The sequence below is a fragment of the Coptis chinensis genome, chromosome 3, assembly GCF_015680905.1.
Source record: "Coptis chinensis isolate HL-2020 chromosome 3, ASM1568090v1, whole genome shotgun sequence".
In the NCBI taxonomy this organism is placed as follows: domain Eukaryota; kingdom Viridiplantae; phylum Streptophyta; class Magnoliopsida; order Ranunculales; family Ranunculaceae; genus Coptis; species Coptis chinensis.
In genome coordinates this window covers 4,075,044-4,102,545 of record NC_141458.1, presented here as the reverse complement: position 1 = coordinate 4,102,545, position 27,502 = coordinate 4,075,044, and the positions used below count along the sequence as shown (strand labels likewise).

The 27,502-nt window shown below is 36.6% G+C and overlaps 3 protein-coding genes and 1 long non-coding RNA gene across 6 annotated transcripts in view; 3 read left to right on the top strand and 1 right to left on the bottom strand.

Annotated features, from left to right (window-relative positions):
* The window catches only part of LOC147507374 (FAD-linked sulfhydryl oxidase ERV1-like), a 63,512-nt gene that overhangs the window by 19,140 nt on the left and 16,870 nt on the right, over window positions 1-27,502 (top strand). The window lies entirely within an intron of this gene.
* Window positions 1,805-3,035, bottom strand: LOC147507380 (uncharacterized). Its single transcript, XR_015216187.1, has 2 exons — window positions 2,711-3,035; window positions 1,805-2,598 (listed from the first exon to the last, which is right to left on the bottom strand). It is a non-coding gene; the product is annotated as an uncharacterized LOC147507380 (long non-coding RNA).
* On the top strand, window positions 8,811-11,537 carry LOC147507379 (uncharacterized). Of its 2 annotated transcripts, XM_086600103.1 has the most exons (3): window positions 8,811-9,360; window positions 9,579-9,909; window positions 10,219-11,537. In XM_086600103.1, exon 3 carries the CDS (start codon window positions 10,247-10,249, stop codon window positions 11,324-11,326), a length of 1,080 nt encoding a protein of 359 aa, XP_086456229.1. In that variant the 5' UTR covers window positions 8,811-9,360; window positions 9,579-9,909; window positions 10,219-10,246; the 3' UTR covers window positions 11,327-11,537. The 2 variants fall into 2 exon arrangements, with proteins under 2 accessions (XP_086456229.1, XP_086456228.1); XM_086600102.1 differs by lacking the exon at window positions 9,579-9,909.
* LOC147507378 (uncharacterized) lies at window positions 23,040-27,338 on the top strand. The gene is made up of 7 exons (XM_086600101.1): window positions 23,040-23,507; window positions 25,572-25,610; window positions 25,859-25,929; window positions 26,042-26,106; window positions 26,188-26,277; window positions 26,361-26,453; window positions 26,739-27,338. Exons 1-7 carry the CDS (start codon window positions 23,122-23,124, stop codon window positions 27,177-27,179), a joined length of 1,185 nt encoding a protein of 394 aa, XP_086456227.1. The 5' UTR covers window positions 23,040-23,121; the 3' UTR covers window positions 27,180-27,338.

The window sequence follows — 27,502 nt, the reverse complement described above, 5'->3', positions numbered from 1 at the left end:
ATGGATCTAGGTGAACACTCGAGGGTCGAAGGAAAAAAAGGGGGAAGAATTACCCAACGGGTTTTGAGTTGGGACGGATCGATGTTCAAATCTCTCGACACTAAACACCAACCCAATCGAAATCTCCCTCCCTATACTATGCGTTTGGTGGCGATAGAAAATTCGACTTTCCGATCTTGGCTTCGAAAAGACATGGAGGTTTAGTCTGGGGGGCGAGAGAGGTATAGATGGTATAGAGGAGAAGACCATAGGACAGGACCAGAATAAGTTGGGATTTCTATCTGAGACTTGACACAGCGTATGAATCCTTATTCCATAACGAAAGAAAGTGGACTGGATCTTTCGAAGTGTTGGACTGAATCCACACTCCCCACCAGCGAATTTTTTCACCAGTTACAACTGTATCTGCAACTTCGGCCCCCACTTCACCATGCTCTCAATCAGAAAATACAGATGTCACATTTGTTAACTATGTTAACTCTAAATCCTGCGCTTCTGGTCCAAATAATGGTCGTCCTTCAATCGACCCCCTGCCATTGACATCTAACAGAGCCCCAACATATCTGGAAACTAAATCCCTCTATCTAGTTTGGGATGATGAAGCCTTCTCCATGGAGGGCAGAGCATTTGACATGCATGTCAAACAAGAAAAGCTTTTGCGTTGAAAGTATGGGTGGGTGAAACTAGCCGGATGATTGTCCACGTGAGATAGAAGGATATTGGTGTAGGCCTATTTTGGGTTCCTTGGATATGTAGGTTGTAAATTTTATGGACTGAGTCAACCGAGATCTGAGGGAGCAAAAACCATATCTGAGTAACTATATTTAAGCGCAAGGTGACATTGTATTTGAGGAAGGTCACAATATTGTTGTTGTATCTTTATGAATGCTATAAGCTGAACCAAGAGTAAAATGGGCGACTAAAGGTTCGTCCTTGAGAACTTTACATAAGATTGATATTGGAATAGAATACACGCTAAAATTCATTCAAATTGAAATATAAAGATTTGTTCTTTATATCACAAATCAAAAACAAAAACAAAATACCCAAAATCAAAAGCAAAGAAATATATCTTACCCTGTTGTGAGAACCCCAATTCGAAAGCGGTTCTACCTCGGCTCCACAAATCACTGCAAAAGAACACCAAAAATTCCACTTTAAAGCTAAAACAATCAATCAAGACAAGAAAAAAAAAAAAAAAAAAAAAAACGATTTCAACTAGGGCGGGGAACAAAAAGCGAAGCTTTTGATTTTGTTATCGCTTCAATTCTTTTCACCTCGGTAAAGTCAAAAGCGGTGGATGTTGAGGGTGGAGAGATAAGCTTTGAAGATGTGGAGAGAAAAAGGATGAGTTTTGGAGATGGAGGAAAGAAGTTTGGTTTAGATGGAGAGATCGAGAGGCGACAATCTAGGGTTTTAATAGGTTTTGTTTTTACGGTATTTCTAATTTTGTTATGATTTGGATTTTGGAGGGAACATGAAAACTGTAAGCGATTAATATTTGCAGCCAAAAGCGAATATATCCGCCCAAACCCGAGCCCATTGGCAACATCAAAATCGTCACAACAAGCGCATACACATAGTCTATCCCGGAATTACCAGTGACGGCAAGGGGGTTGCAATAGATATTTAATCTATAGCAGCACCACACTCGTTGCCAAAAATAAACATTATCAATTTAATTATTTATCGTAAATTTAAACAAACACTTTTGCAACACTCAAGGCGTCACTCTAGGTATTTCCCAAAATGAAAATTCTATTAAGACGGATGACCTTTATTCAATCAAGTCTCTTTATTCTATGGATGGGAGCGGCCGAAGAACATTATTCCGCCATTAGCGAGCGGGCTCGTAAGCTCGTGTACTATTACTAATCATGTGAGCACCGCACCCCTTCTCATATGATACTGATCCCCATCCTATCTGGTCAGCGTAGATTCCTGCTGTTTTGTTATTTCTCGTCCTGTTGGTTTAATGCCCAAAACTCTTATAAAAAGAAAAGCCCCACACTTGTCGATAAAATTTATAGGTCTTGATAACCGTTGGTAACATGAAATGCCCTTCCTAATTCCATGCCCGAACCTGTTCTCAACTTGCTTGGCTTGGCTGGTCGAGTCGAAAAGAAATACGGCAACTAAAAAAGAACGGAACGTATGTGCGAGTGGACCTTATTGCTTGGTTCATTCTGTCTCGTGCAATAACACCCGCGCATCACTCTTTCTTTTCTTCTTGTTCTTCATTGTTCGCTGACTTGTTTGTCTTCCCCTTCAGTCGTTGCACTCATTCGTTTTGTGGTGGTAGGTTACCTTACTTGTGTTAGGTTGGCCAATCGTGAGGGGCTCCCTTTTGCCAAACCAGAACCTTGAGGAACCTTTCCGAAGCTTTTTGGGCTAAATCCTTTACTTCTGTAATGAGAGCCATGGGTAAATGAGTGAGCTCCACACTTCACTAAATTCGTCCAACAGATCAGCTGTGACGCTGTGGAATAGAATAGATAGGGCTAAGATTCCAGCTTCTATTATTTGATTGATTGAGAGCTCTGGAATCGAACTTTCCTTACTCCGCCTTCTCTACCTCTACCATCCGGAATTCAAAACCTATACATACCGATCAGATATCGAATCAGGCAAGCCGAATTTAGTTAGGGAGTCAACTTACTTGATTGACGCAGAGTGAAAGGATTTAAAGACCTCTTATTGACTAACTCACTTAGTAAGCTGGAATCAAGTAGTTCGGTCGGGTAGAGCAGGTAGTGGTTGTTCCTCTTTCGGCTGCTAGCTGCTATTGGTTTTATTGGAGTTTGTGTCAGACGTATGGATGTTCGGCTAAAGCCCCGATTTCACACAGAAAAAGGATTAAAAAACTCAAACCATCCCGCTCTGCTCACATTCCGTCCTTCGCTTAGCGAGAAAGAATTCCTTTTTTAAAGGGTGCCTAAGGACCTAGTGGAAAGCGCTTTTCTCCACTCGCAGATACTTTGGACTTTTTGCCCCATATCTATCTGCTAGGGTCAAGGAAACTTATGGATTAAGGATGACTTCGTGGAGGAGCATTATGACTATATATTAGCTGACGTACTTTAAGTTCTCGACCGTTTAATTGACAAACGCTTGTGCTAGGTGTCACTTCAAAGGAATATTAAACGACTAGCAAAGGAAGGCGGACGGTAGTTGTTGAATTTGCTTATATAATCTATCCATGAAAATGATCCAATTATGATAAGTTTTGGAAGAAGTGTGATGTCCTCTGTGGATGAGAATCTATTCAGTGTGATTTTATTGTAGACAGTGGAGCTGCTTGGTGAAGTAGCAGTTTTGGAGGAGGAGGTTGTACGGGTGGAAGAACAGGCGGTGAATGTTAGACAAGGCCTTTATGAAGAAGCTGTGAAGATTTGATGATCCAAGAGAATTAGGAAAAGGCGGCGGTTTATATTAAAAGAAAACAGAGAAACGAAGCTCGAATGTAATGTTCTTGGAAATCCAAAGATGGCGAAGTGGCGGTAAATGAACGCATAATTGGTAGCAAAGCTTAGGCGTGATGAAATTGGGAAGCGTTGTAGAAAGTTTGGAAATGAGAAACAGCCCTGGAAAAGGATACAGTGGTCCGAAGACAGCCACGGCAAAGAGAAGGAGTCTTGCAGTAATCCTAAAAGGAAAAAGAAGCAATCCCCAAAGCAGGCAAAGCAAAGAATTAGAACCCTAGTGAAGGGAGCTTGAGTGGCGGAAACATCCGTGGAGAAGCGTTTGGAGGCAGTGAAAATAAAGGTATACAGAGTTAGCATTTGTAGTGATATATAAGAAGTAGTCCTGTTTCTAGTGATATTTACAAAGTAAATGCGATGATGTGACGGTTTTGCATTTCCAGCTAGAATGCAGAGCAGTGGAAGATATTGCGGAAGAGCGCTGTATGGATATGCCTGAGGAAAGAACAGGAGAAGGAAGCAGCCCAAAGAAAATGTGCTCGGAAGTTTTGAAGTGTTTGTTTTGAATTTTGTTGAGGACGAAGACACAAAAATACAGGCATTGAGAGTCGGAGATGTTTTGTTCTGTAAAGCAAGTAGCTTATGAGGAAAGTGAATGTGAAGAGGCTTATGGCATTTGTAAAGTGAGAAAGAGAGACAGTGGCTCCTACAAGCATATGCACGCAATTGAATGCAGAGAACGACAAGCTCTCTGTTTGTAATGCAGAGAGTGAAGTAAGTATTGTTAACAGTAGTTGTGGTGTTTTAGGCTATGAATTTGGTGAGGAAGTGTATAACTGTGTGAGGGTCCTCGTTGGGAAGCTCGGCAGTGTTGAGTTAAAGGGTCTTACACAGGAGCAAAAGCTAGCATTCTGGAGGAACATCTATAACTCCTGCAAGAGGAGGTCGGGTTGCTCAGTGATGTAAGTGGTTTGACATCTATTGGTTGAATATCCCTAGTAAAGACGTAAAGGTTAAATTACATAAAAATAATGTTACAAGTACGGAATACCATCCTTGCTCTATGTCTCTATATGACCTTCTCTAGGCAGCATACGACACTGTTGATAGTTGAAACTCTCAAGTGCTTTGCTGTTTGCTCTACTACGTTGCAGAGCCCCCATTATATTGAGCTCAGACGCGTGTAACTTTCACTCCAAAACAGTGATTTCAAGAAGCTTAAATTTACAGCTCTTGAAAATCACTTTTATTTGAGCAACTGCAACTTGCATGTCTGTTTTTAATAATAGAGGTAGTGCAAGTTCAGAGTAGAAGGCGATAACACTAGGGAATTCCAGCACAGAAAATCAAAGTTTACAAGATGGTGCTCGGGTAAGTCCAGAAGACCATCACCTTGGGACGGAACCAATTGTCCAAAACCATATCTCACAAAATTTAGTATTCATATGACCTTCTGATTTACATAATTCCCCTGAACGTCCATTTATGATGCACTAGTATAGGTAAGGTCATCTATACACTAGGGAATTCCAGCACAGAAAATCAAAGTTTACAAGATGGTGCTCGGGTAAGTCCAGAAGACCATCCATCACCTTGGGACGGAACCAATAGTCCAAAACTATATCTCACAAAATTTAGTATTCATACGACCTTGTGATTTATATAATTCCCCTGAACATCCATTTATGATGCACTAGTATAGGTAAGGTCATCTATACACTCTCGTTATACTCCCCCACCCCACCCCACGTTTTCCCAACAAAAAACGCACAGAACGCCACCAAACACAGAACTTCGTCAGAAAAATCTAGACTAACCATTATGTACTAAAACAGTTGTAGCTTACTATGCAGATATCGAAACAAGATGAATCCAATTGTATTGGAAAGCAGACTTCATGAGATCTAAAAATCTTATTCAAGCCCCGAGACCAAATTCTCAAGCACGATTTTTCAAGATTCTTCTGAACCAACACCAGAAACTAAACCAAATATAGATCAATAAATGTGGTGGAACTTCCACTGATGGATGGTGAATCTTAGAGTTGGACCATGGAAGAACTTGACGAAGCTAGATAAAAATATGAAGGATTAGTTTGTGTGAAACAAGTCCATGAAGTATCTACATACAGTACATGACTTGAGATGACTCCAGGACTCCATGATAAGGTCTGACAATGGTGATAAACACAAGGTCATACTTGACTTGAAGCGGGACTTCGAGACCGATGTTCTTGACTTATTAAATTGGTCGTCCAGGAATTCTAACTTGATATCAACGATGATCTACAGTCCATGTATACCATTTATCTAACATGAGATTATCCCACCAGACTAAACCGACTCTCAAAACAGAGAAAAAGTAGAAGGTTTTCCCAAAAGAGGTTATCCTAATAGAAATAATGCAACAAGGGTAGAACTTGCAATCCAAAGATGTTTAAAATCATCCTATTTAGCATTAATTTGGGTTGTAACCCGATTTAAAAAGTTTCTCAACCCCAAAACAATATTATAGTAGCTATCAAACCCAACACTTACATCCCAATGAGGAATATACAATAAATCCAATATGATCTAACTATACTAACACCCATAACACATTACACCTAGGCGCTTAACATGCAAATCAAACACAAGATGCTTGCCAAAATCTGACCGAGAAACAACAAAACCAACTTAAACTACCCTGGCAAAGATTAATACACGCCAAACTATTGAAAGATTGATATTGAAATAGAATACACGCCAAAATTCCTTCAAATTGAAATATAAAAAGATTTGTTCTTTATATCACAAATCAAAACAAAAACAAAATACCCAAAATCAAAAGCAAAGCAATATATCTTACCGATCAGAGAAAACCCCAATTCGAAAGCGGGTTCTACCACGGCTCCACAAATCACTGCAAAGAACACCAAAACCCCACTTTAAAGTTAAAACAATCAATCAAGACAAGAAAAAAAAAAAAAAAAAACGATTTCAACTAGGGCGGGGGAACAAAAAACAAATCTTTTGATTTTGTTGTAGCTTCAATAACTTTTCAATTCTTCTCACCTTGAGGGTTGAGGGTGGAGGAGAGATAAGCTTTGAAGATGTGGAGAGGATGAGTTTTAGAGATCGATAGAGGAAAGAAGTTTAGATTTAGTTGGAGAGAGACGGCAATCTAGGGTTTTAACATGTTTTTTTTTTTTTTTTTAGTATTCCTAATTTTGTTATGACTTCAAATGAACACGAAAAACCGGAGCTTGAAAAAAATTTTAAACAAAAGGATTATTTTCGCCCAAACCAAAGCCCATTTGCAACAATCGAAAACGCCGCGCAACAAGGGCATACCGCCTATCTATCGAATTACGGTTGACGGCAAGGGGGTTGCAATAGATATTTAATCTATAGCAAGCACCACACTCGTTGCCAACAATAAACATTTTCAATTTAATTATTTTTCTTATTTTTCGTAAATTTAAGCGAAAGCGGTTTTGGTAACGCCAAGGCGATAGCGTCGCTCTAGGTATTTCCCAAAATCAAAATTCTATTAAGGCGGATGACCTTTAGCAACGCCACACGGTGTTGTAAAAGATGACTTGTTGCAACAAATTTTAGGCGTGGCGAAAGAGTGCGTTGCAACAGACCCCTTTTGTTGTAGTGCGTCCAGACGACCTAGAAAATGTAACTGCTGCGCACTACAAACTAGTCAACAACAACATTAATGAGAGACTTTACTCGGTAACGATCTCCAGGTCTTTACTTCGTAACAGACGCATCTAGAAAAGGAAAGGACAACTCTACGCCTATAAAGGGGAAGTACGTACTACGTAAGGCTTGATTCGAGTCGGGCTAAACGACTCAATACGTAGGCAACTCTTCTCCAAAGAAAGAGCACAACCATTTCCGACCAAACTCAATCTCAATTTGTAGGTATAATTCCATACATTTACACAAGGTAACCAAACAGGAAAGGAAACCAGTTACAAGACAATGGGCTTCTCACACAGTAATAACGCCATGAATTTATCGGGCCATAAGCTTTTGTATGTCTCGACCACAATGTTAATAAAGCCCATTGAAAGGCACTTTTTTGGAAGACAAGTAAATGGGTTGAGAGCCCAATTTTCTAAAAAAAATCGCCCTAAGTCCACTTAAATTCTAATTTTGTCCTAAGTCCAAAAACACGGTCTAACGTCAGCTATGCAAATTTAAATTTTCATATGTTTCATAGGTAAAAAAAAAACTGTATAAATTTAATCAGCCTGATTTGTCCTGGAGTCGAAATTATTAATGAAAATGTGTGTTTGAGCCGAAATTATAAGTGAAAGATGATGACGTCACTACATCACCCCGGTTTTCCTTAAATTCAAAATTCAAAATCAAAATGGACTTGAGGCGAAATTATTATTGGGCTTTGTCCTTAGGCCATAATCATTGTTTGGAAGAGGTGTCTATAATTAGTCAACGAGATGAGGAGAGTTGGCGTAGCTGTGCGTGCACCGCGTAGAAATTTATGGTAGAAATTTCCATGTTGTCGAGCACTATTTTGTTTGAATATTGTCATTACATCGTTAATATCCAGAACAAGTTCATGAATGGTATAATAACCTCTGGTGGTAGTAGAGACTGGAGCTCACTAGCTTAGTCATGTAATGGTGTTGGAGTTTGGACCCAATTTGTCTATGGAAAAGATTTTGGCCTAGAAAATTTGAACCTGTATAAACGTGGAACGTGAACATCTACCGCTCTGGCACTAATCCGCCTAATACGGCCCAATAATTGATAGCAGTATAGCACTAAATCATTGTTGTGGTATTTCTATTGCTACTGGTTCCAACTTCCAAATCATTTTATAAAGTGGCCTAAATTGACAGAAATGAATAGGGTGTCCTTGAAACAAACATTGTCGATCATGTTCTTAATCTTCTAGTATAATACTAAAGACATAGTACATAGATGTTAGTTTATGTAGTCGTATAAGTCAGCTCTTTATCCAGATTTAGCTTCATTATTATTTTATTAAGCATTTGTAGGCACTGCTAACAACTTGGCTTCTGCACTACTATTGTAACAATTTTGACTGATCTTTATGCAATCTCAAGTTAACTAACAAAGAAAAGCAAAGTATATGCAATCCTCTTGGCTCTTGTAATAAGCCTAAAGTTCTGTAAGTATTCTATTGCAATATCCACCAAATTCCCAAATATATAATTCCCAAATATATAAAGCCTAATAAGTTTATCTTTTATTATTATTATTATTATTATTTTTCCGATAATATGTGAATTTATATATTAGAGTATCAAGAGTCAAGACTTGGGTTTTGAAAGTTTATCATTAATTTTTCAAAGGAAAGCCGCCAGTAGTTTCTCTTATTTCTCACAATTTTAAGATTTATGGTTACACAAATGATGGCTTTTCCTTCATACTAGTTTTCCCAATTCTTTGAAAATGTTGAACCAAATTTCGTAGATATATTAGGACCATTCCCGGCCTTCCTAAAGGGTGGTCTAAGTGGCAGTTTCCTTTTCCCCTCCAGAATCAAAAATCGGCTTTTACAAATAGAAGGAGACAGAGCGTAAAATCCAAAAAGACCCTCTTTAGTGCATCTATTTACGTAAAGTTTCATTAAACATAAGTCAAAAGGTAGGTCATTTTAGGAAATAAACCTTAAAATAACCGTTGCTTCGTGGTCTCAACCACCTTCTTGTCTCTCAAACCATTTTTTTCTTCAACGCTTTTGAAACACTTTCCTGCAACTGAGAGAAAGCATAAGAATACAAAAACTTAACTTCCCACCCTTTTTTCATGTTAACTTCATTAACAAGTTCTCTCTAATATTTGTTGAATCCATAGCCAAACCCCAAAGCTCTCTTTTACTGTTGTTTTTTCACGCGATTTGAAGCACCCCCCGTCTTTGTTCTCTCTTCCCCTCTTCAATCTATCAAAAAAAGGTAATATAGTGTTTATGTTCTTTATATTTCATGATGTGTTATAGTACAATTTTCAGTTTTGGCCTAAACTAATTCAATATTTTTTTAACTTCATTCATTTTGTAGTTCTGCTTTGTAAATTCAAGTTTAGCAATCTTATCATGTGTTAGTATGTACAGTGAAGATATGTCTTTCTGTTTTATTTGTGAAAATATTCATATCGTGATTTGAATTCTCAGGGCTCAATTTACTGATTTACAAATCAAAATGCAGAGCTTTGTGCTTGTTTGCTTATTTGAGGGATTTAATTAGCAGTGTTTTTGGTGAAGAGCCTGACTAAAACTACGATAAATGAAGGGTTCTTTGTTACTGATTTCTCTGCTGCTGTTGAACTAGAAGCGAAATGGAATGAAGCCCCGAGACAGACATAACTTATCACCTTTCCTACTTCATAAAATTTATCCTTCTTCTTGTTTATAGTGAATGACACCTTCTATGGTATAAGGTTTTTGGGTGAACCAAGCAGGGCTTAAGGCATGTATTTGTTTAGTAACGCGTTTCAGTCAGGAGGTAAAAAGTTCAAGAGTCCTAGTATTGCTTTTCATTCAAACAATAGTGTCGCGTTTCTATAATTTCTTATAGCTTATTCATTTTGCAAAAGTTAAACTTGGTTAAGTATAGTAGCAATGTAATATATGTCTTTAAGTTTCTTGTGGTTTTGCAATGAGTGGCTGTTTTCTTCTCATGCTACATTTTGAACTATTATGATGATTAATTGGTGATCTCTCTGCTCCTAGCTAGATGTGGTCAATCTTATATATATGGGGATATATTGTTTTCTTTCCTTCAATATTGATTCAAATCAAATGGTCTTCACAGATTTGAGGAAGCAGTAGAACAAGCTGTGATGGTTCACCAATCTGTAGGTCGGAACCAGAACCCCAAGGGGTTTAAGGTCAAGCATGCATTTCAGGTTAGTTTGGTGTTGGTTATTTGCATTTGGTTGCTCTACCAGATCCAAAACTCGCATTACAAAGAGAACAATTTTAGTGTGCCATTAGAAAACAAGCTCAAAAATGGAAAAGTAGATTTTGGACGCAAAGTGACTGCAGGGTCTAATGTGGGAGTTGAGATAGACTTTCATGATGGGAATTCGATAATACAGCATAGAAATGTTGATGACGGTGAAAACGGGGATGATCATTTGGATCAAAATGCAACAGAGAAACCCCAAGAAGAACCTTTGCAACAAGAGGATTCAGATGGCATAATCTCACATAATGAAGGTAACGAGGATGAGGAGGTAGAAAATCAACAGAAGGGAAAGTTGGGAAATGAAGAAGACAAATCAACTTTACCCAGTGACGGAGATGATGCAGCGGAGTTGGACAAGGAGGGGAAAGACTACAAGAGAGTTACGGAGGAAAATGTCCCGGAACTGGAACATGAAGGGATAGATGCTAAAGATAATCCAATAAAGCAGCATGAGGAACTACAAAGCAATGAAGAAAATAGTTCTAATACTATAGGGGATGGAGATGAAGTGCGAAGTTCAGTTAAGGACAGAGATACTAAAGAAAGTGCAGAGGAAAAAACTTTGTCCCCTGCAGAAGCAGAAAGCAATATTCCTGCTGATCAAAGTGAAACCATAAGTGGAATTAATGGATTTCATGATGAGAATGGGATTCCCCCAGATGGTCTTGATTTGGAAAATAATAATGTCAGTGAGACTAGCAGTGATGATGACTCAGCCACGATCATGAAAGATGATAGCAGAGCCGGCAAAGCATTGAAGGTGGAATCTGCAAATAGTTCTCAGGCAGATTCTAAGACTCGTCAAACTGTTGAAGAAGGATTTAGTTCTGAAAATGCTGTTAAGTTCGACAAACCAGGCATTAATGGATCTGCAGAGACAACAGAAAAAGGCAACCTAGTGTTAGAAGACTCAAATTCTGTTCTTTCTAAGCATCCAATTGAAGAGAATTGAGACTGTTATAAAATAAAAAAATTGGAAGCTTATTTTGAGGAATTTTTTTGTATGTGAACTTCCATGAGAACATGTACATTATAGGTTTATCGTACTCCCTTTGTCAATTATGTCTATATATCATATTATTGTGAGCATTTGCACAAAATACCTTCTGTATTGTAGCTTACACGGGATTTGAATATTGAAACATCAAATTGTTTCTGATGTCCATGATAATTGCTTCTCGCAAGCCAAATCATTCAACCATTCTGTTTTGGAAAAGAATGAATGCATGTTACTCTATTTCATTATATGAAGTACACTGAAATGTCGTGTAAGTGCTTTTGTTATTCTTCTTGTGGAGTAGGCAATGTGCACCTGCCATCGATCATGGATGTCTTGTGTACCATTACCATATACTTGAGCATTGTCCTACAGACAGTAGTTCATTTGTACATCATACCAGAAATGGTGAATGGATTTGAGATTACATATGAACCAAAAGCTCACACTTGAGAATTATGATGTGTTGGCTGGAGTGGAAATTGCATCTAGCTTGAATGCATTCTTCTTCTACCACGATGAACTTTCAACATCTCAGCCTCTCAGGTTTATCATAATTTCTTTGCCATGGGAAATATGTCCAGTGGTCAAATTAGAGTGATCATCTACAGAGTTTTTAGTACTTAGTTTGCGTACCTTAAATCATAGTCTTTTGAAAATGTAAACGTTAAGCTGCTGCTGACATAAAATATGTACTTCTTCTCCTAACCTGATAAACCCTCCCTGGGGATAAAAAAACATGTCAAATGAGTGACATTAAGTGTTTTGCACTTGGTAAAATGTAAAACTACATAGTTTTGACTCAGTAATATTTTGGATTTTATGTCAAATTATAGATATATCTTACTATATTAGAAAAATGTGGGGTTGATGAATAGAAAGTCGTCATAAGGGCATTTTCGTCATTTCTTAGTTTTTTTTTTTTTTTTTTTTTTTTTTTTTTTAATATAATTTTAGGTCCCTATATTTTATATAAGAGTGTTTCTACAGCAACTCACACTTTTGAACCGAATTTGTGAACACACTGACGTGGCAAGCAGAGAGACCTTGATTTTCAGTACTTCTTTGACCAATACACACGCACCCCCTGCCTGATGAGTGCCACGTCAGTGTGTTCACAAATTCGGTTCAAAAGATTCGGGTGCTATAGAATTTTGGTTTATATAAACTACATAACATTCCCTAATCTTTACGGTAATTACATGACTGTCCCTATACTGTATGATTATTACATAACAGTCCCTATATTTTGTCTAAATTAAAAATTAGTCTATATATTTTATCTAAATAACAAAAAAAATCTTATGCTTTTCTACCCAATTTAAATTACAAAAGTGCTATATACTGAAAATTACAAAATTGCCCTTATGTTTTTTTTTTAGAAAAGTGAATTTTTTTATTAATAATGATAACGAGTTTTACAGATAATTAAGACAAGCGTGCAACAAAAGTCTTTTTTGAATGACAAATTCTATCCTCCTAAATATAAACTCATTCGAACTAGCTGTCTTTACATTACTGTCATAACTATTTTTATTTATTTATTATTTTTTTAGTGTGATATTGCCATTAGATTTTATATGTATTATTTATCTCATTTTTCTCTCTCTCCTAATATAAGCGAATAACTACTAATATTTTGATTTGTTGAAAAAACTGAAATGACATTGAAATCGGAATGTACTTTATCGTAATTAAATAAAGGTATACGCTTTTGTTTTGGGAAAAAAGTTTACACATAGGAAAAAATAGTAATTTCATTTTAATTGTAAATTGAAAATATATATATATATATATATATATATATATATATATATATATATATATATATATATATATATTGTGCTCATCTATGTTTGGATGTTCCACGTGCCCGTGCATGAAGCTAATGTCACTCATTTGACATGTTTTTTTTCTCCCCAAAGAGGGTTTATCAGGTTAGGAGAAGAAGTACATATGGTGTTTTGGTGTCATATATTTTTGGAAATAAAATTTTTTGATTCAAATTTTAGGAACTTTGTTGGGATTGATGTCAATGCATTAGGCATTTTATAGGCCGCCGCCCGACCTCCAATCAACCAGTTTGTCATTCCTTTATCTGCATCCCTACAACCGTCCAGCAATATGGACCAGCAGGACTGCATTACGCATTTACACGGCGAGTTTTCACTGTATCAGAGGTAGGTGATGTCATATGACCGGCTTAAATAGGGTATGTTCAGTGTTAAAATGCCAACTCATTCGTAAGAGTCGATTTCCTTAATTCATTCGCCAAGTTTGTTGTTTTTTTGGTAACTTCGCCAAGTTTTAAATGTGGAAATTTATTGGCCAATATCGTGGCTTTCTGGTTGTGGACATCCATTGCTCCAAATGCTTTCTCTGAATCCCCGGCACAAAATGATTGACGGATCACCTAGTGCCATAGTTTGGGATTTCGGAATTTTTGGAATTCCGATAAATTTAAAAACCGAAATTTATTAAATTTTGACCTATCACATTCGGAATTTCAAATGATTTTAGAATTTTAGATATTTCGACTTTATATTTGGAATTCCGAAGTTTCGTTCGGAATCACAAACAAAACCTAGTGCACAAAATGCTTGATGGATCAGTGGATCACCTAGTGCGTGAAGTCGTGAATAGTCCAAACTGTAGCCTGGTCGCAGACTCACAGGAAACCACCAATTTTTTTGAGTTTCGTGGAGAGCTAGAAACCAAGCTCAACTTCAGAGTTCCACCTGGGATATACCTGCGTGATTCCAACAAGTTGAACTCAAGACCTCTTATGCTGGTACTTGGTCTACAGTGTCGAAAGTCGAAACTATTCTAGAATCTAGACCTCCTTTTGTTGAGTCACAAACCTAATAGTAGGCACTACTGAAAGGTATAGTTTTATGGCCTCATGTCATTAGAGCATTTTTAGGAGAGCTACCAAAAAAACACACAAATTTTGAACAAAAAAAACACCAAACCAAAAAAACACCAAGTAACTTTAGGAGCAGCATCAAATTTTCACCAAGCAACTACGCGGTTTTGGCAAAATCGCGTCATATAGCCCACGCGGTTTTCCTAAAACTGCACTACTAAAGCCCAACTGACAGGCCCAAGCCCATGTGGTTTTCAAAAAACTGCGCGGTTTGCAGAAACCGCTTGCTATATCCATTTAACCCTCTTGGTCATGCGATGTTCTCTTCATTTTTCATGTTCACTCCCATCTAAATTCATCTCCTTGAACAAAAAAAAAACACTACCAAAACTCTTGACGATTTTTCAATGGATCATTCATCTTCTTCTGATTCTTTATCGAGCTCGAGCTCTTCAAATGATAACACTGCAGTTAAAACTTATAATTAGTGGCTATTGCTCTACCTTTGGTTCGACATCGTCTGAGTTTATTGCGTCAGCAAAAAGCGGAGTCTTCTTATAGACCGCATGGTGGTTCGAAGAAAGGAAGAAAATGTAAGAATCGTCAGTACGAGGCAACACTGGCTTGTGTAAATGCTAACTACTTCGGCGCAAATCCTATATTTCATGACCACGACTTTCGACGCCGATTTCGTATGGGTCAGTCATTATTTACTCGTATTTTCAATCATCTTAATTATAATGTACCATATTTTCAACAAAAAGTTAATTGTGTGGGTAAGTGTCACAGCCCGAATTTCTAAACAATTACAAAGTGAATATTTGAAATATAAATATCTCAAACATCACTCGGTTCAATTGTCTAAAAACTCAGGCTATGACGGGGTGGATACAACACATGTCAAAACCTAAAACCCCCATCATACAAGAATCAACTTAAATTAAAATAATCCTTACAATTATCTGCCATTACTTTATTAAGACATCATCCTGTCCAAACAAAACATCGATCAAACAGACTCTCTGAATAAATAGTCTTTACTACCATGTTCTCATGTCATGCTGAAAATATAACTACGTTATTACATCCTTTCAATAAGAATCAGACCTAACAAAACTAACGGACTGCTCCATGCAAGAATCCAATTCACACGCTGCGGTTCCACTGTCTTCCACCTATGTTCCCAAGAACACACTCACATTGCCAAAACAAAGCAAACATGGGTCAGCAAAATAGAATTTGCTGGTATGAGTAGACTAACCACATATAAACATATCCAATCTTTACTTATCCCAACTAACACTTTAAATCTATCATAACCTAATCATTCTCAGCTTGGAAGACAGGTAGTTCCGTCAGCTCAACCGACATAGTTTCTTCCCAAGCAAAACTTCCATTAAATTAATTCATTCTAATAACTCGTTTTAATATCTAAATAATTGAATTAAAACTTACCGATATCCACTGCTGTATAAGGGTAGGACCGCGTCCCTGCATAAAATATTATATTAAGTCCTACTCTCCTGCCAAGGAAAGTTAGAACTTGTATATAACATATGTAGATATCCTATAGGTATTCAAATGTAAGCCCAAACACACTCGCATAATCAAATCAATTTCTCTTCTCAATTAATCAATTTCTTTTCTTATACACCCACCCTTTAGTACCTACTCCACGATTTGCACTCCACATATTTGCCAAATCACACATTCCTGTGTGCCTCTCTCCCACCGAATACCACCATATCATAGCCACCTCTGGGCTTTCATACACATATTCCACAACCTCTTTGGGCACAAAAACTCAGGTCATTCATGGCACATTCAATGAATACCTTAGGTCATTCCCGCCACATTCAAGGAATACCTATCATATCACTAACGGGCCATTCATGGCATATTCAATGAATGCCCTGGGTCATTCCCGCCACATTCAAGAAATACCCAACCCTACATTCCGTGACACTCAAGGAATACAACTAACCCAAGGCTTAATACCTTAGTTCCTCTTAGGGTAAACCCAAACAATCGGTCATTCATGGCACATTCATCGAATACCCCGGGTTATTCATGACATTCAATGAATACCCCTATATAACGCTAACGGGCCATTTATGGCACATTCAATAAATGCCCACCTAATATATGACATAAGCAGTCATAAAACTCAATTCCAAAACTTGAGGCATGGAGAGTTCTAAAAGGGTGCGGTAAATTTGTTTACACATTATTGAACTTTATTGCATATATTATTTTAGAGAACGAAAGAGTATCTTGATTTATGTATTTTTGGTTTACGCGTTATTAATTTCATGGATGTATAAGTGTCATAACGTTGTGTATCATAACAGACTGAAATATCACAGAGTAGTAAATACATGTACACAAGTATATTTAGAAAGGTCTTAGCTTAAAGTCAAGCATGTTAATAGTCCTAGACCTATCATAATAGACCGAATCATAATCCGAGATAAAAGTCAAATTTAGGTCAACTGGTCAAAGTCAACCCTTGTCAACAGTCAAAGTCAACCTGGCAATGGTCCATCATGAGCCAACCAGCCAGTCAACAACAAATACCAACCAGACCTAAACTCCTCTAACCACAAAGCCCAAAGCCTAAGGCCCATAGTCTAAACTTAAGTCTAAAAAATAAAAATCTAAAATTTAAAACCCATAAGTTTCACTCCACAATTTGGCCCAAGCCCAAATCGAATTTCTTGTTCATCTCCTTCCTCACAACACCTTCCTTCACCTCCACCTCCACCACCACTAATCACCCACTCACCACTTTCTGCGTGAACCGGCCGGTTTGGTTCCTTTTGCAAACCCCTACATACCTATACTAACAAATCGTGATTCCCTTTATTTGGGTAAATCAAGATCGACGCCATTAATGGGTCCTCCGAGCTCAAATGATTCCAACCACAACAAAATCAACTCTCCAACTAACCGAAATTAACCTACAACAAAACCCCTACTACTTTAATTCATACCATAAACCTAATTCATTGATTCCCCAACTTCCTCCCTCAAACTGGATCTATATTTTCGACCTCCATTAACGCCCTATTCCCAAGCTTCAACTTCACTCTCCAGCACACAATTAAACACCAACAATCAAATACCAACTAACAGTATAACATCACAACCAAAATTTCTAACAAAACAATCAGTCAAATACAACAAAGAATAGGACGTCTTGGGTTCTGAGGTTAACGCCAGTAACCACCAGTGTCAAGGCTTCGACAGTTTTAAATTCTCAAATTCATCAGAGTTTTACATACTGTAGTACTGCTAAATTTTTTATCTAACAGCCGGCACCAACAGGGTTTACAATATCTCAAAATATGGAAACAGTATTGCTGATATGATTAGCATAAACAAATATTAAAAATAAATATCTTCAGACTACTCACTGTTTATAAACCGAACAGTGAGAAAAATCCCGAAAGACTGAAATCGACTGTTACGCGAAAGGACGATCTTCCTCGTTCAAAACCTTTTCTTCTTTCAGTAAAACTCCCTTTTTTTTTTCTCTCTAAAACTCTCGCTGTCTTTCCCTCAAAAACTCTACGTGAGAATACTCTTTTTTTTTCTAGTTTTTAAAACCTCACTGAAAAACAAGGGTTGAAACTTATCTACTTACTTACGGGACTTTTATCCCTAAGCTGATAGTTATCATCTATCCATTTTATCTATTTTCATTATTTTCATTATTATTATTATTATTATTATTATTATTATTATTATAGGAAAAGCAAATAAAAGACGGGGTGTTATATTAAGTTTGGGATTAACCTAAAAATAAAAGTAATTGCTGCTATACGAATGCTTGCTTATGGGACTGCAGCTGATCTAGTAGATGATATGTTATATGTTGTTGAGCTAACTGTTCATGAATGCATGCGCTATTTCTGTGATGAAATTATTAGAGTTTTTGGAGGTGAATACTTGCGCAAACCAAATGCTGCAGATATTCAACGTTTGCTTAAAGAGTCTGAGGAACGCGGATGGCCTGGAATGCTAGGAAGCATTGATTGCATGCACTGGCAATGGAAAAATTGCCCATCCGCATGGCAAGGGTCTCACACTGGCCATAAGCATAAACCAACAGTGATTTTGGAGGCAATTGTCGATCGTGACGCATGGATTTGGCATGCTTTTTTTGGAATGGCGGGTTCTCACAATGATCTTAATGTGCTTGACCGCTCACCAATATTTGATGATATAGTCAATGATGAAGCTATTCCTTGTAACTACACTGTGAATGACCACCATTATGATATGGGCTATTACTTGGCTGACGGTATTTATCATAATTATGTCACCTTGATTCAAACGATTACTAAACCGACTATTGCACAAGACAAACATTTTGCAAAGAAGCAAGAAGCTGCTATAAAAGACATAGAGCGGGAGTTTTGTATATTACAATCGCGTTGGGCTATTTTAGCGAATCCGTGCAGGTTATGGTATTTGGAGAACATGGCTACTGCTATGAGGACTTGCATCATTTTACACAATATGATTGTGGAAGATGAACGCGAAACAGATATCCTGCAGTATATTCCTGATTTGGAAATACCAAGTAGAGAAGGTGCATCTGAAGATCAACGCCACTTTGTTCTATCTCGTTGGGCATCTGGCGTCGAGAGGGTTCGTTCAAAAGTTGTTCATGAAAGATTAAAGAATAACCTTGGTCGAGCATTTGTGGAGTAGGTGTGGGCGGCGTGGTCAGACTTGATGTCTATTTCTATTTGCACTTCATTTGGACTTTGTGTTTATTTATCGTTTCAATTTCTATGTATTTGTGTTCCAAGTTTATTTATATGTATTTGTGGTTTTATGAAAGGATTTGTGTATATGAGAATTTTGAAAATACAAAGTAGACTTTGCCGAATTTTTTTTAGAATGATAAAAAGTATCAACTTTAAATTAAAAGAAAATATTCAATTAAAGTACATTCTAATTAAAATCAAAATACAAACTCAAATTAAAGTACTTCATTAATTAAAAGACATAAATTAAAAGACAAATTAAAATACTCAAATTAAAAGACATACAAACTCAAATTTAGACTATGCACTACTTTGACTACTACCAGTGATATTGCCAAGTCGATTCTTCATTTTTTGTAAAATTTTTGCCCTTTTGAGTTGTCAAATTTCACGCTCGTCTTCGGGTAATCATTCTAATTTCATTTCTAGTATTTTTCGCATAATTTTCATCTTCTCGAATTCGGAGCGCATCTTTCTTCAATTGAAGTTTTTCTTTTTGGATTTGGAGCTTCTAATCCATCGAACTTTTCTTCAATTGAAGTTTTTCGTATTCCATCTCATCTTTCTTCAACTGTCTTTGAGCTTCCAATTCATAGCCTTATTTGGTGGTTTTAGAAAGTTCTACCAGAAAATCATCAAGTTTCTTAGCGGATTCCTCCACTTTAGAATCACCTTATTCTTTCTATTTTTGCCTTCTTTTCTTGTCTTCTTTCTTTCCAAGAAGCCTATCCTCAAGCTCATGAATTTGGTGTGGATCATAATCCATTGGTTGAGTTGTCGCAGTTGATATTGGAATTGATGAACCTCCTTCCCCACTGTTTAACTTCGATTTTTTGGTGGGATGCAAATCATTTCTCAACTGTAGCATCTTCCATTTGGGTGAGTCTTTCACCATATTATAGCATTGCATCAACTTTCAAACCCCATTATGCATCACATATGCACTTATTGCTTCTTCAACCTACCAATTAAGCAAAAACTAAATTAGAATTGAAAAATGTATTTGTGAATCAAAATAACAAATAAAAAGTAAATACTTACAATCATATTGTCATTATAGCCACTTGGAAGAGATGCTTGAATCTTAGAAAGAATAGCATGAAACTTGTTGATATTAGCTTGAATGAGAGTTCAACGGTGTTTCATACCCGTCAAGTTACGTTTGGTCATTCTTCCTAAATTTGCATAAAATGCATTTAGAATTCTAGCCCAAAAATCGTTCGATTTTTGCTCATTTCCTACTACACCATCTTAACTAACTTGTAGCCAACTATTGGTGAGAGCAATATATTCTTCTTGTATCCATGAAGCCCCTCTAGATTTTGATTTTGGTTCTTGACTCATTATTGTTTTAAGAGTAGAGAGTAGAGAAAAGAAGTGAGTGTAAAACGATGGGGTGAGTGTTTCAATTTATAGTGTTAGAAAAATATAGCCGTTTTTTGCCCGTTTTTTACCCGTTATTGTAATTGAGCGCACGCGGTTTTACCAACACCGCGACCATAGAAGCCCAAGATCACGCAATTTTGCCAAAACCGTGCCATAGAAGCCCATTTAGCAGCCCAAGCCCACGCGGTGTTGGGAAAACTGCGTGAGTGATTTGATACAACATCAAATCTGAAACCAAATATTGGTCGATTTGGTATTTGGTTTGGTGTTTTCATCAACATGTAGCTCTCCTGAAATTGAAAAAACACCAAATTGTTGGACCAAATTACCAACAATGGTGGTATACTTGAATTTCAACAATATTCTCAATCAAACGAATCATCAAACATTTGATAGTGCAACTTCAATGTTTCCATCTATCCTTTATCTTCAAACGGGACACCACGACCAAAACGGCTTCATTAACAGGCCCATGCGTCACTTGATGAACCATTTGGGCCTAAGTTTTAAAGCCCACATACCACTTGATAAACAGTTTGAGATACTTGAAAAAGTCAAATGCCACCTCATCAACCGCGCATCACTTGTTTTACTGCCTTGGTGAAACACATTTGTTGTCGAAGTTCTTCAATTTTTGGGTTGGGTCTTATCATCCAAGATCTCTAATAAGGGGCACTAGTTTGAGGCAAGGGTATAGGTTGTTGCTTACTCAAAGTCAAAATTCGTTTTTTCTACGTAGAATTAGGCATTAGCCACTTTTTCTACGCAGAAGAATTATGTGGATCCAAATATTCTGGCAGGATAGCAGGAGATTAAGATCCTTTTGGTCCCACTATGATTGACTTTTGATTTAGTCCTTTGCCAATTGCACACACGTGAATAAACAAAACTCGTGGACTAAAAATGAAGAACATATAGAATTATAGATTGTATCGGAATTATTAAATTTTATATTATTACCTTACATTCTTTGAATTGTCCGTTCTTATCAAATCATTGTTGTATGGAAAGGGAAAACAGGACGCAAGCTTGAGCCAAGTCGTCTTTGCTGTATAATCAATTACTTTAGTCCAATACCACCAATAGAGCAACTTGATTTATATTGTTCACATACTTTTGTCTCAAACTACGTTGGAGTTTGGACTTTTTAATTAGCTGTTGCAGTTGTACTTGTTTAATTAGTTGTTTTTTAGGTAACCGAAATCCAAGCATCAAAACTGATACATGTTGCTAGAATCTGATACAGTGACTCAGCGACCCTGTATCTTAAATACTACAATGGCTGTCAATGGTTTCGATAACCCGATCCAAATCAAATCGATAAAAAACGGTTTAAATTTTGATAATTTGGGTTGTCCTATCGATCTGAAACCGAACTAAATCAAACCGAACTGAAAATATATTAATTTAGTTTGGTTTGGTTTTAGATTTATTTTCCACTGAACCGATATGAATCTGAACCGATAAAATGACATTTTAGTGATATTTCTGATTAATTTTGTATATATTTATCAATTGTGTGATTGAAAATATGAAATTAATCGATTTAAATTAAAAATTAATTGATTTTATATTTTTAGTTCAGATCGATTCGGTTTCGAATTGTAATATATATTATCGGTTCAGTTCGGTTTTATATAATAATATTATCAATTCGGTTGGTTTTGGATTTCCAATTTTCTTAACGGTTTGGGTTAAAATTTCTTATTATAAAATCTAAACCCAATCCAAACCGACCATCGACAGCCCTAAATACTACTGCTACTGTGTTTAGGAATTGTTCAAATAAACACTGCCAGTTTGTTAGGGCCACCGAAAAACGCGTTGGCGAGCTCCTCTAAAATAGTAAAATGAGCTGTTTGTAAACTATTGAGAAGGGTTAATGAGCAACCCAATTTAAGAGTTGCACTGACACAACTCTTGATTAAAGTGTCGAGTGTGCAGCAAACCGACCAATATCAATATAGAAATCTACAACTGATACAAACTTTTGAACCGCCTTTATTGAAAAAAAAAAAACTTTGAACTGCCCATTAATCATTAATCTTGGGCCAGAGACGCTTAAATGCAATTGTCTATTTGTATGTATTTTCATCATAAATACATTTTTTTTCTCCACTGAACACTAAACACATCTCTTTCTCCAAACACCACTACAAATTATGTTTTTACGTTTTCTGTTTTTTATTTGGCTCCCACCATTTTATTAGATATACTATTATACTAGTATAGTTTCATAGCATAATCAAATGAGCAGAACGAACATTTTTAGGAAGAGTGGGAGTACGTGGACAAAAAGTCGTTTAGTAAGTTTCTGCCTGTCTGTCCTCACCTATCTCTCTTCCCTTTTCAACTAAATCCTAACTCTCTTTCTCTTCCAACCCACAAATCCATCTCTTTTTTTATCTTCTCCACTCTACGCTCACACCCACTACTTAGCAGTTATCTAATTGATATTTATGTAAGAATTTACATTTCATTAAACTATCTCATGAGCCATAACATTACCGAAAATAAATTCTAACTGCCTTAGAAACCAATGTCCAATTTTTTTGCCCTGGCGTTGTATCAGTCAAGGCAAATAAAATAGGGTTGCATGAAAGCAACCATCTCTACCGTCCACATTTTTTATAATTTAAAAACAACTGTAAACAAACAAGCCAACTTCTCTCTGTTGTTCATATATTTTTTCTTCATCCTCATTTTCAGAAAAAATTAGGATGGAAGCAGAAGAACTAACATCAGGAGCAAGTACACGTATAATCCCACTATTCAAAAACCTACAAAGATCAATCCCTTCATACCATTTTCTCAAAACTTTCTTCATTTTCATTCAATCATTCTTCCTGTGGTTTCTTCTTCTCTTACGTAGAAACCGTGTTTCTTCTTCTTCTACTACATCTTCTTCTTCTCCTTTAGCGAAAAGGAAGTCATCTGTTTTTAAAAGAAGAGATGAAGAAGATACTTTGAGAAGAAGAACTTTAGCTGAACAACTAGAATTTGTTTCAGAAGATTATGGTTGTAAATGGAGTACCTCTGTGTTCTTTGGAGCCAGAAGGAATGCTTTGTTTACTCGATCATGGGTACCGGTTTCTGGTGAAATAAAGTACGTTTTTTTTTAAACATTTTTGTGTTGGGGAGAAAATAGTATGCAAAGTTTTGATATTTTTGTGGTTTTATTGTTTGGGCTTTGATTTAAATGGACTTTGGTGTTGAGATTTGTCATTTTTGTTGAATAATTTGTTGTTAGGGTGAGGTTGTCATATTTGTTGAATAATTTGTTGTTAGGGGGAGGTGATGATAGGCTTGTTTTGAAGATATTGTTGACTGGGGTTGATTGGATTGAACTTGTTGATTGAGATTTGTTGTTTTTTGCTGATTTTAGTGTTAATTAGAATTTTTTTTTCATGAAGCTATAACATGCTTTGATAAAATGCAAATTTAGTCATAAAAGTAAGTAGTTTGGACTTTGGACATTATGTTGTTATTGTTATTGTTGTTGTTGTTCTGATGTTTGATTTTGTTGTTTAGTATGCAATTTGAATTGATCTCAAGGATAGAACTGTGTGATCTTTTTTTTTTTGTGGGAATTATTAGGATTGTTTTGATATTGACTTATGAATTCATGAAATAGTTTGAGTTCCATCTTAGGAGAATCCATCCAAACCAACCCCTTCAGTATTTTGCCAAAAGAATCCGACACAGAGAAATCATAAGATCGTATGGATATCTCGAGATGTGATTTTGTCTTGAAAGAGATATGAGCGGTTGGACGGAAGGTTCTATTGTTTTTTTATTAGCCCTCTTGGTATGGTGGTAAGAAATTGTCTCTTTTTTGAACTTTGAAGTTCAGAGAGTTGCTCTTTTTTGGGTGGGTTGTTTCTGTTTGCTGTCATTTTTAACTGATTCTCAACAACTTTAATAGCATGGTTTTGGGTTTGGTGTGGCTTGAGGTTGTAACTTGTAAGCTAAGTGGAATTTGATTCTCTGGGAACCAGTAATTAGTGCCGATTGTGAGAAGTGTGTCAAAAGAATTTATTCTTTTTGTGGTAGATGCTGAGTTCTTTTTTAGGTGGGGAGAGGAGTAAATGCGGAAGGGCGACATATATAGCTCATGATTCACTTAGAAGATAGCTTAGGAATTGCTTCTGCTAGGTACAGTTTGAATGTGTGATACATTTAAGTCCATGTGGTTTCATTGGTTTTACGTATAGAAAAAATCTTTGAAGTGATCTTGCTATAGCCAGCTAGTCATTTTGGTGAATTTTGAGATTGTAGTGGCACTTTTTGAAACTATTATATGTCAGCTTGTGTAGTGTATCTGTTTTTTCATTTCACCGTGTTGATTACATTGTCCCTCTTCTCAGCTCACTCTCCAATATGTTAAAATGGATTCTTGAAAGAGTTGTGTACTTGTTAAGTGCCTCATACTCAATCACAATGGGTTTGTTACGCTGTAGTTGGTAAAAAAACACTAAAGTAATGTTAATGGAGGTAATTGCACTATATGTTCTTCCTAGCAGATGCAAAAAGTCATATGTATCTACTCATCTCAAATAAATTCTTTTGCCTCCTGTACATGCTGTTCCTATTTCATGCATCACATTATTTTTAATTTTCATTCAAACTTATTACTTCTGATAGCTGTACATAACTCTATGTTTCAAGGTTGTCCTAAAATATACAACCCATCATAAGAGAGATTTTATTTATTGATTGATTTTTTCAGCACCCTTCTAATACCCCCAAATAAGGTGCGAATGAGATGTATTAAAATTCAATGAAGAAATTGTATTGATATTCAGAACATGGGTCGTACTTTCAGGCGGCAGGCTTGGACCAACTATTCATGATTTTTCTACTTTTTGATAGAGTTGGAGTTACACATGGTTCTTTTATGTAATTAGTTGCGTGGCTTTGCCGCCATTTCCCAAAATTTCTGTTCTGTTTGTTACCCTGTAAGAGTGTTTAGTATATCATTCTGGGATCAGCCAACTATTTTTGTTCCTCCATTTGTTAGTTTTGATTTGTGAATCGACACCACAGATTCATTAATCATTAATCATTAATCACTAAATCATATTATTATTATTATTATTATTATTATTATTATTTTCTCTACTTAAGGTTCTCTTGTTCTGACATTATGAGCCTTCCTTTGTGTTTTCAGGGGTATTGTACTAATTATACATGGACTGAATGAACACAGGTATTACAGTAGTTTAAGTGTTTTTTATGTTATTATGATTACATTTGCAATTACTATTTTAATCAGTTCACACATTATGCATCTCTTTCCTGGCCTACTATGTTTAGCGGTCAGTTTCACCATATTTAGATGATTAGATCTAAGATAGTTCTTAACTCATAACCTATGAGATAACAAACCAATACTTAATATGTATTGGCCAGCAATCTACCATCAGCTTCTAACTCTACTATAATGTTTGTTTACAGTGGAAGATATGATCATTTTGCTAGGCAACTTACTTCACGAGATTTTGCTGTCTATGCAATTGATTGGATAGGTAAGTGGTTGTGGTTCATTTTGCAGCTCTCTTGTTGTTTACTTAAATCTAACTGAAATTATTCAGTTGTTATGCTGTAGATTGAGTAATTGACCTTTTGTGGTCTTTGTAGGCCATGGTGGGAGTGATGGATTGCATGGATATGTTCCTTCTCTTGATTATGTTGTTGCAGACACTGTAAGATTTTCATGAATGGTATACAATTCACTTCATCTGTGACGATCATACTGCTCAACCATGTGGATCTTCTCTTTGTAGGGTGCATTCTTAAAGAAAATAAAATCCGAGAATCCTGGAACGCCATGCTTCCTTTTTGGTCACTCAACTGGTGGAGCTGTCGTTTTGAAGGTAACATCTCCTCTAGATATTTCCGTTTTTGGCCTATTCAGTTGAACTCAAGAACCAGTTTCTGAAGGGTTATATTGTTACAGGGAGCTTCTGATCCCCGCATCGAAGAAATGATAGAAGGAATTGTGTTGACTTCGCCAGCTTTGCGTGTCAAGCCATCACATCCGATAGTTGGGGTAATTCTTCTCAATATCACTGATTAGTATATTATGCTTGGAAGCCATTTTCTGATGGTTGAAAGTGGTTGATGCTTGGTTGTTTCTCATGTTTTTATCACCATACTTGAAGTTGGCGACCTTTATCAAACCCCGTTGGCCAATATATTATGGCGAATTAGGTGCATGAACCATCTGCACATTGCTTTGACCATTTTTTTTTGTCTCTGGAGTCAAAATTCTATTCTTTTAGAGAACTGGAAATCATCAACAAGATTAAAGGTTGTTTTTGGTGTCTTTTCGCAGGCTGTGGCACCTATATTTTCACTGTTCGTGCCAAGGTTCCAGTTCAAAGGTGCTAATAAGAGGGGCATCCCTGTGTCGAGAGACCCTGCTGCTCTGATTGCCAAGTACTCAGATCCTCTAGTTTACACTGGACCCATAAGAGTCCGAACGGGGCATGAGATCCTTCGCATCTCATCATACTTGATGCGAAACATGAAGTCGGTTACTGTCCCATTTTTGGTACTTCATGGAACAGCGGATAGGGTCACAGACCCTCTTGCCTCCCAGGATTTGTACAACGAAGCTTCCTCTAAATTCAAAGATATAAAGCTTTATGATGGCTTCTTGCACGACCTTCTCTTTGAGCCTGAGCGTGATGAGATTGGTAGTGATATTATTAACTGGATAGAGAAGAGACTGCGCATTGGGAGTAGTCTGATTGAGGGGGATATTCTATGGTAATTTATATTCTAATTAAACTTTTTTATTTTACCAGCACAGGAAGAGCAAAAGCTGAATCAAGTCAGCTCTCCTGTTAGTGGAATATTTACGTGTATACAAGTATAGTAATAGGATTGTTGCTCTAATATTTTTCACTTCCTTAACATAATTCTTTTAATCTGTTCCATTTGTCATTACTGTTTCTTTTAATCCATCTTGAAAATGAACTTATGTAGACTATACAATTATTTTTATTTTATTTTTTGGTATTTGAGCGAAAATCATATTAAAAATGACAAAATACAAGGGGATTCCTGGCCCAACAGAGTACAACATAAAAAGGC